We start from the raw sequence: 9,981 nt of genomic DNA, 5'->3' as shown, positions 1-9,981 counted from the left end.
TTATTGTTTGAAACAGTAATATTGAATGCCTAAATAGTAATATTAGTATATTAATAACATTACTGTCTCAAACAGTAATATTACTCCATCAATAGTATTAGGTTGCATTTGGATGGAGGGATTTGGGGGAGGGATTTCAAATCCATAATAACAAATCCCTCGGACTTGTTTGGATTGAGGGATTTGGAGATGGATTTCAAATCCCCACCCCTCCTTTTTAGTTGATTGTGGAGCAATAGTGATGGATTTCAAATGACTCCAAAATTGGAGTCATTTTAAATTCATTCCCCAAATCAAATCCCTCCCCAAATCCCTCCATCCAAATGGACCCTTACGGAATTTACGGTCGAAGACAACAAAATTGCAGGCCAAGACGATAAAATTAATTAATACAGTAAAATTACTGTCTCAGACAGGTAAATTATTTTCTCCGAAACAGTAATATTGTAGGTCAAGATAGTAACATTATTAAAAATAACTTTTTTTAAGAAAAAGAAAATGTTTTATCATATTTTATTTAGGGGTAATGGCAAATAGGCCCATGACAAGGCACTTAATTAAAAGAGGAACATCCAACTTTTTTGTTTTTCAAATAAATCCACCCCATTCAAACTTATTTGCAAATAAGGAAAATCTCTTTATATATACCAAAATTACCCTCAATTCAATGAAACCCAATTCAACTCCAATTTCATGATTTATACCCCAATTTAGCCCAATTTCATCAATTAACTAATTTTAACCCTAATTTCAATTTTGATCCCAATTTTGACCCGCCACCACCGGAGACCGCCGGTCGCCGCCGTTGATCGGCGTTGACTTTTTTTTTTTTTTTTTTTTTTTTTTGAAAAACTTTTTTTTTCCTGAAATTTTTTTCCGGCCAGTCAACTGCCGTTGACCGCCGGGTCTCCGGCGTTGACTTTTTTTTTTATTATTTTTTTATTTTTTATAAATTTGTTTTTTCTTAAAAAATATTTTATTTAATACTACTGATTGAAATATTTAGGAAATATTTGGGAAGCGATTTTTTTGGGATATATTCAATCACACACGATTGTAGGGATCTTAAATTTCCAGATTTTGTGTGTATGTCTTCTATAAGGCTATTTTCGGGAATCATTAAAATAGTGGGTTTCCTACTAATATTGAAAATATGGCTGGATCCCCCCTTATTAAAAAAACACTAGAGGGGGTTATGACTAATAGTCCCTAAAAAAGAAGGACACTTGCCAGCAGAAGACCCATCCGGTGTAGGGTCGAAGTAAGTTCTTTTCTTACTAGCTAAAAACAAAAGGTTTCATTTCCTATAAAATAATCAGCACTAACGTCAGTCACTATAAAACCAACGCCGTTAACTTAACAAAAATAAAACAATGGGATAATTATTGTTTCACCCTTCAAATTTGCACCGATTTCACATTTGATCATCCATATTCACGAAAAACACATTTGGTCCCTCATGTTTCAATAATTTAACAATTTTGTTCATTTCCGTCAATTTACCGTTAGTCCGTCAGTTAAGGCAGTGTTGGTGATGATGCTAAATACTTAGATCACCTGGGGTAGTGTAGAAAATGAACTGGAAGAGCAGAGTGGATCACTGGCTCACGAGCTTGATGACCTTGAGATACCTGCGATCATAGAACACGTGAACTACGCCGGGGGTTGATCCGGCGGAAACCCCTCCGACGTTCAAGTCAGATGTGCGGATAGTGGAAATAATTGAGAGAATATGACTCCTCGTACTATTTAGATAATAGAGCATACCCTTTTAGCAACTGAATTATATCGTTACTTATACCTTAGATGAGATCGTTGGGCCCAAACCTTATTTGAAGGTGATTGGGCCTCAGTGATATTGGTCTTCAATATTGGGCTCGTGGCCCAGTAGGTAAATAATTTGTAAGTCCATTGGGTTGGCCTAATTAGGCATATCATTAAGCCCCCCACTCTCGAGTCGATGTGGGGGCCATGTCGAAATGGGGGACATATCGTGTCGAGAGTAAAAATTGTAGTAGTCGCTCGTTGGCGTAAGGCCTGATGGTGTGCGAAAACGCGTTGGAGCGTGTGTCGGAGGGGAGTGAAGGCGCGTTGGCGCGTAGTGCGACCAAAATGTCGCGATGTAAATTACTTGAGTCGTCGGTGTTGTTATCTCCTCGTGGGAGTTGTTTATTTATTGACGTTGTCAATGGTTTGACGCGTTGCTTATATGTGTTTACATATAGCCTTGTGCGTGATGTACTTGATGAGTGGATCAGGCTCTCAAGATTTTTTTTTTATGGGGATCGTGCCCCTTGTTAGACCTCGTGGGTCGTACGTATGTTTGGACCGTGGCCACGTTTTAATAAATGACCTGTCGAAAACAAGTAGAGAAATTTGAGTAATCAAGCTGGCCAGGCTATATAGATTCTCATAATATCTCTAAGTGTTTCTAGGGTTGTAATCGTGCTAACTTGAGCTTGCGATTATATAGTGAATTGCGGGCAAGTTGTCTCCTTATGGGAGTTGTCTCACAGCGAAGTTATAGGAGCATTGGACGCGCGACTGGGGAGCATGCGGATTCATGTCGCTCTGAGCGAGTAGTCTCTTTGTTGGAGTTGTCTCGCATTGAGTCTTATTACCGAGCGAGGTAGCTCCTTGTGGGAGTTGCCTTGCAACGGATTCGTAGTGCCGATGATTTGGCTCCTCGTGGGAGTTGTCTCGCTGCGGGTTGGTAGTACCGAGCGAGTTGTCTCCTCATGGGAGTTGTCTCGCCGTGTGTTGTAGGACCGAGCGAGTTGGCTCCTCGTGGGAGTTGTCTCGCAAGCCCCCCACTCTCGAGACGATGTGGGAGCCAAGTCGAAAAGGGTATCGGATCGTGTCGAGAGTAGATCGGTGTTGTAGTGTTTCATTAATCGTTGGTGCGGCGTGGATAAATAATAATTTTTATTTATTTATTGGAGAGTACGAGCGCTTTGGTGAGGCGCGTTAGAGAGTATGCGCAATTTGGTGTAGTGTATTGAAATTCGCGCGCAATTTGGTGAGGCGCGTAAAATCCGGGCGCGACTTGGAAGAGCGCGTTGAAATTTTCGCGCGATTTTGAGAAGCGCGTCAAAATCTACGCGCAATTTGGTGAAAAATATTGAGATTTGCGCGCGCTACGAGGATGGGACGCGGCGCGCAAGCTTGCGCTTTGGAACGCGCGTGCGGTACCGGCTTGGGAAGCCACGCTCCTTTAATGTAAGGAGAGAGATAATGGGTGCCATTAATGTAGGAGAGAGAGAGTGATGTTGATTGGTGTGATTAATGAGGAGAGAGGTAATGGGAGATGGTAATTAATGAGGAGAGAGAGGGAGTGGAAAATGGGGTAGGTGGGGATGGTGAGAGGAGAGAGAGAGAGAGAGAGAAAGAGAGGTAGGGTGGGCGGGTGGGTGGGTGGGTGGGTGGGTGGGGGGCGGGGGTACCCCGCGCGACGCGCAGGTGGGTGGGGTGGGGCGTACCCCGCGCGACGCGCGGTGGGGCGGGGGGGGGGGGGGTGGGTGCTGGGGTGGGGTGGGGTAGGGCTGATTCGCGCGTGGGGGCGCGTTATTGGTCCTTTTTCGCCCGTTTTTGCGGAGCGTCAACTTGTTTCTTCTCCGGATCAGAATTTGGTATCGAATAATGGAATTACCAATATTATAGATGTGTTGGTACTAGTAGGAGACGTTTTAAATCCCAATTTGTAGATTTTAGGATTGATAGTGAAGAATCAGAGGGATCCGAGAGTGATGTAAATCCGAATGGAGATGTGGGATGTGAACCCGCTTGGGGTTGAAAAGTATGGGTGGAGTTCAACCATTGGGATGAGATGCCTAACCTTAACGTGGGATAACCCCCAAACTTAGGATGAGACGATCACGTACCCATGGGATGAGATGCCTAACCTTGGGTGGGATAACCCCCAACTTAGGATGAGGCGATCACGTACCCTTGGGATGAGATGCCTAACCTTGGGTTGAGATAACCCTCAACATAGAAAGAGGCGATCACGTACCCTTGGGATGAGATGCCTAACCTTGGGGTGGGATAACCCCCAACTTATGATGAGGCGATCACGTACCCTTGGTGAACGAAATATTTTGGGGGCATTGTAAACCCCCAGGGAGTCGATAACCCTTGGCGAGCGAAATGTTTATGGGGAACGGTAAACCCCTAGGGAGTCGATAACCCTTGGCGAACGAAATATTTTGGGGGGCAGAGGTAAGCCCCCAGGGAGTCTATAACCCATGCTAGCATTGAAGGGCCTCGTCGGTTGTCTGAACCAATCGAGGGACGGGAAGAAGTGAATCTTGTTGAGGATCTAGTGGGAGATCCGATGAAGGTCTCGTGGTGGATCCAGAGCACGAGGAGGAGGAAGTGGCAAGCCAGGCCTCCACGAGGTGGGAGGTCGTCAGCAGTGTCACACTCCCCGTGGGCAAATGTCTCAAGGCCATCGTGCGCGCTACGTGATTATGTCTGCCTTCCCACAGACGGCGCCAAAATGATGATGCTAAATACTTAGATCACATGGGGTAGTGTAGAAAATGAACTGGAAGAGCAGAGTGGATCACTGGCTCACGAGCTTGATGACCTTGAGATACCTGCGATCATAGAACACGTGAACTACGCCGGGGGTTGATCCGGCGGAAACCCCTCCGACGTTCAAGTCAGATGTGCGGATAGTGGAAATAATTGAGAGAATATGACTCCTCGTATTATTTAGATAATAGAGCATACCCTTTTAGCAATTGAATTATATCGTTACTTATACCTTAGATGAGATCGTTGGGCCCAAACCTTATTTGAAGGTGATTGGGCCTCAGTGATATTGGTCTTCAATATTGGGCTCGTGGCCCAGTAGGTAAATAATTTGTAAGTCCATTGGGTTGGCCTAATTAGGCATATCAGTTGGGCACATGTTTGATTCCGTTATTAGTGACGGAAAATTGATGAAAATGACTAAAAATATTGAATTTGAACACTCAATTCAGTAGTTAGTCGGATACACGAGAACCTTCATATATTTGATAAAACATCATAATTGAAGCAAACATGTTATGCTGGTACATGCATCCGAGCATGATATTTTTTTTTCTTTTCTAATTTCTCTTATTTGATGGGAATGGGATGATAATTAAAAAAAAGTAACAAGTCATTTTAGACATAGCAAAACCTTAATAAAATTCCAGACGGTCGAATACACAATTTACAATTTTGGCACAACTTTCTTAATCATTTCCAGAAGAATATCGTCTTTGTCCGATCCTTGCATGTGATTAATTAACATCAATAAGTTGATGCATCAGCCGAGAATCCCCTTTTGTGCATGTCTTCTAAGAATGGCATCGCCTTGTAAACATCTTTCTTCTTCAGCAAGCAATGAATAATAATGTTGTATGTCATGCTATGCGGTGCACAACCACTCGTCTCCATTTTTATAAGCAAATCCTTTGCCTCGTCTACAAACCCTTCTTCACACAACGAACCAAGAACGATTCTATACACTTGACAATCAGGTTGCAAACCTTTGGACGGAAGTTCGTTTAAAAGCTTTTTCGCATCTTCAAGTTTCCCGTCTTTGCACAAACCGTTAATCACGATGCCGTATGTGATTATATTAGGACTTACTCCTTTATCTTCCATCACCCATAGAAACGAAAATGCTTCGACAATCTTTCGAGTCCCGCACAAGCATTCCATTAAAATATTGTAAGTACATATACTAGGATGTACTTTCCGAGCTTCCATATGGTTGAAAAGTTTCCATCCGTCAGCAATTCTGCCTTCACTAAATAAACCATGTATCATAGTGTGGTAGGTAACCGTCGTGCGCTCTAAACCTTTAGAAGGAATTTTGCGAAAGAGACGCAAAGCTTCGTCAACTTTTCCCTTCTTGCAGTATCCGTTGATCAAAGTGTCGTAGCTCATAATAGATGGCTTAAGGCAGTTGCCCGTTACGGAATCAAATACTTCTTTCGATCTATCCATTTTCCCTTGCAAAATGTACCCATCCATCAAAGCATTGTACGTGACAATACTGATTTTAGTAGAGTATTTAGGGCATCTCCAATGGAATAAGTAAATCGGGTCTCTAAATTCTGATTTTGAAAATCCATATGGAGACCCGGTGGAATCTTAGAGTCTCTAAAAAATAAAATCCCACAATGAAGGGCTCTACAATTTTGAGTCTCTAAACAATGTCCCATGAAATACAGTCTCCAAACAAGTTCGGAGATTTTACAAAAATCTGAAAATTTAGAGCCCCACTAAATTTCTTATTCGTGTTGATTTTTCTTCCACAATTTATATATTTTGAAGACAAATGGAGTTTGCTTACTCCATTGGAGATGCCCTTAGTAGCAAAATTTTATTCTCCTACTTTTCGTTGTAAGAGTTATGCTAAACAATGTAATTAAGGGATTTTTAGTCTGCTTTCAATGAAATATAATTTCTTTATAAAAAAAGTTTGAAAAGATTTTCTGAATTCTGCCCATTTTGATTTAAAAAAAACAATTAGAGAACAACATTTCATTTTATTTATGATATTTTAATTTCGGATTTTTCAAATATTTCTAGAAAAAAAACTAGAATTGATTTTCTAATTTCTATAATGCTAATTTTGATCTGACCCGTCCTATTTTTACCCTACAGTTTTGAATGGCCCCCTTGTACTCGTAATATCAACACATAACCCACTATGGTAGATAGGGGTAGCGTTCGTTAGTTTTTCCATCAAAATTAATTGCGCGTGTCAAACGTCAAATACTACATTTTTGCAGATAACGCCCTCGTGCTTATTGATGAAGAGGCGATGAAGGTAGAAATAGAATTGTGCAGGCCCAAGCTACTCTGAACCGGAATGACGAGGCGGAACGACGATGGATTTTGGCGTTTCGATGTTGTTTAGGCCCTCAAAATGACGTTTTTGTTGTTCTAGGAAAGTTTCAAATAATTCATAATTAATCCTAGAAAATTTGGATTTGAAATCCGTGAATTGGGTTATTTCCAATTTGCAGTATTCTATTTGATTTAGGAGTTACATCTTTTTTGCATTTGTTCGTAATTTTTCTGTTTGATTAGGATTTTCAACTTTGATTAGTATAAATAGTTGCTATAAGACTTTTCAGCATCGTTTATTATCAATAACATTTATAAGATTCTCTTAATTTTTTGGTGGATTCGAGAGTTTGTGCTCTGTTCTTTATTATGCTTCCATTCTGCGTCACTTACATTTTCCCTTTATTTTTTGCAGTTGACGACACCCTTAAAGTTTGACCGCAAGGTTAAGTTTGACCGAAAAACTAATTGACACTACCCCATCAATCACAAGGGGATTATGTGCTGTATTACAAGCACAAGGAGATAATCTGCAAAATCTTGTAAGAACAAGGGGTTAAGTGCTATTTACCCTTTTTTCTTATTGAATGACTAGTTTACAATTTTTATAAATGAAAACGTTCCCAACGAGGGTCAAAGATTGTTTTGCCATGTTAACACGACTGCAAAATGCAGATGTTCCAAGTGTACACCGTAGCTCCTTTCATAAACATGATACTGAACATTCAATTCGGTATCATGTTAGTCGGATACACGGGAACCTTCATTTATATGATAAAACGTTGGAATTGAAGCAAATTATGCTGGTACGTACATCCGAGCATGATAGATTTTTTTTCTACTTTCAAGAAAGAGAGAAGACATGAACAAGAAATATAAGGAGAACGGAAAAAAGAGGAAAAGATGACAAGTCATTTAAGACATAGCGAAACCTTACTTAATTTCAAAAGCTCGAATCGATAATTTTATATTTTTGGTACAACTTTCTTAATAATTTCCATCAGATTATTATCTTCCTCAGATTCTTGCAGGTAACTAATTAACATGGATAAAGTAGATGCGTCGGCCGAAAATCCCCTTTTGTGGATTTCCTCTAAGAGTGGCAGTGCCTTGGGATGAGATGCCTAACCTTGGGTTGAGATAACCCTCAACATAGAATGAGGCGATCACGTACCCTTGGGATGAGATGCCTAACCTTGGGGTGGGATAACCCCCAACTTATGATGAGGCGATCACGTACCCTTGGTGAACGAAATATTTTGGGGGCATTGTAAACCCCCAGGGAGTCGATAACCCTTGGCGAGCGAAATGTTTATGGGGAACGGTAAACCCCTAGGGAGTCGATAACCCTTGGCGAACGAAATATTTTGGGGGGCAGAGGTAAGCCCCCAGGGAGTCTATAACCCATGCTAGCATTGAAGGGCCTCGTCGGTTGTCTGAACCAATCGAGGGACGGGAAGAAGTGAATCTTGTTGAGGATCTAGTGGGAGATCCGATGAAGGTCTCGTGGTGGATCCCGAGCACGAGGAGGAGGAAGTGGCAAGCCAGGCCTCCACGAGGTGGGAGGTCGTCAGCAGTGTCACACTCCCCGTGGGCAAATGTCTCAAGGCCATCGTGCGCGCTACGTGATTATGTCTGCCTTCCCACAGACGGCGCCAAAATGATGATGCTAAATACTTAGATCACCTGGGGTAGTGTAGAAAATGAACTGGAAGAGCAGAGTGGATCGCTGGCTCACGAGCTTGATGACCTTGAGATACCTGCGATCATAGAACACGTGAACTACGCCGGGGGTTGATCCGGCGGAAACCCCTCCGACGTTCAAGTCAGATGTGCGGATAGTGGAAATAATTGAGAGAATATGACTCCTCGTATTATTTAGATAATAGAGCATACCCTTTTAGCAATTGAATTATATCGTTACTTATACCTTAGATGAGATCGTTGGGCCCAAACCTTATTTGAAGGTGATTGGGCCTCAGTGATATTGGTCTTCAATATTGGGCTTGTGGCCCAGTAGGTAAATAATTTGTAAGTCCATTGGGTTGGCCTAATTAGGCATATCAGTTGGGCACATGTTTGATTCCGTTATTAGTGACGGAAAATTGATGAAAATGACTAAAAATATTGAATTTGAACACTCAATTCAGTAGTTAGTCGGATACACGAGAACCTTCATATATTTGATAAAACATCATAATTGAAGCAAACATGTTATGCTGGTACATGCATCCGAGCATGATATTTTTTTTTCTTTTCTAATTTCTCTTATTTGATGGGAATGGGATGATAATTAAAAAAAAGTAACAAGTCATTTTAGACATAGCAAAACCTTAATAAAATTCCAGACGGTCGAATACACAATTTACAATTTTGGCACAACTTTCTTAATCATTTCCAGAAGAATATCGTCTTTGTCCGATCCTTGCATGTGATTAATTAACATCAATAAGTTGATGCATCAGCCGAGAATCCCCTTTTGTGCATGTCTTCTAAGAATGGCATCGCCTTGTAAACATCTTTCTTCTTCAGCAAGCAATGAATAATAATGTTGTATGTCATGCTATGCGGTGCACAACCACTCGTCTCCATTTTTATAAGCAAATCCTTTGCCTCGTCTACAAACCCTTCTTCACACAACGAACCAAGAACGATTCTATACACTTGACAATCAGGTTGCAAACCTTTGGACGGAAGTTCGTTTAAAAGCTTTTTCGCATCTTCAAGTTTCCCGTCTTTGCACAAACCGTTAATCACGATGCCGTATGTGATTATATTAGGACTTACTCCTTTATCTTCCATCACCCATAGAAACGAAAATGCTTCGACAATCTTTCGAGTCCCGCACAAGCATTCCATTAAAATATTGTAAGTACATATACTAGGATGTACTTTCCGAGCTTCCATATGGTTGAAAAGTTTCCATCCGTCAGCAATTCTGCCTTCACTAAATAAACCATGTATCATAGTGTGGTAGGTAACCGTCGTGCGCTCTAAACCTTTAGAAGGAATTTTGCGAAAGAGACGCAAAGCTTCGTCAACTTTTCCCTTCTTGCAGTATCCGTTGATCAAAGTGTCGTAGCTCATAATAGATGGCTTAAGGCAGTTGCCCGTTACGGAATCAAATACTTCTTTCGATCTATCCAT

The 9,981-nt window shown here is 41.3% G+C and overlaps 1 protein-coding gene across 1 annotated transcript; it reads right to left on the bottom strand.

The window, feature by feature from the left end:
* Window positions 1-5,163: 5,163 nt before the first annotated feature.
* Window positions 5,164-9,981, bottom strand: LOC148769771 (uncharacterized). The gene is made up of 3 exons (XM_088820343.1): window positions 9,295-9,981; window positions 7,493-7,551; window positions 5,164-6,034 (listed from the first exon to the last, which is right to left on the bottom strand). The coding sequence occupies exons 1-3, from the start codon at window positions 9,979-9,981 to the stop codon at window positions 5,284-5,286; spliced, it is 1,497 nt and encodes a 498-aa protein (XP_088676469.1). The 3' UTR covers window positions 5,164-5,283.

Source organism: Erythranthe guttata, chromosome 7, assembly GCF_056151865.1.
Source record: "Erythranthe guttata isolate IM_541 chromosome 7, IM_541, whole genome shotgun sequence".
In the NCBI taxonomy this organism is placed as follows: domain Eukaryota; kingdom Viridiplantae; phylum Streptophyta; class Magnoliopsida; order Lamiales; family Phrymaceae; genus Erythranthe; species Erythranthe guttata.
Note: the sequence above shows the minus strand (reverse complement) of the source record. Positions and strands in the feature narration are given on the sequence as shown.

Bases quoted from the DNA above. Each gene is read 5' to 3' on its own strand.
- LOC148769771 (XM_088820343.1), bottom strand. From the start codon at position 9,981: ATGGATAGATCGAAAGAAGTATTTGATTCCGTAACGGGCAACTGCCTT. The intron at 7,552-9,294 runs GCATCAACTTAT...TTGAATGTTCAG, and splicing joins AAAGGGGATTCTCGGCTGAT to TATCATGTTTATGAAAGGAG. The intron at 6,035-7,492 runs GTTAACATGGCA...TACTAAAATCAG, and splicing joins CATCTGCATTTTGCAGTCGT to TATTGTCACGTACAATGCTT.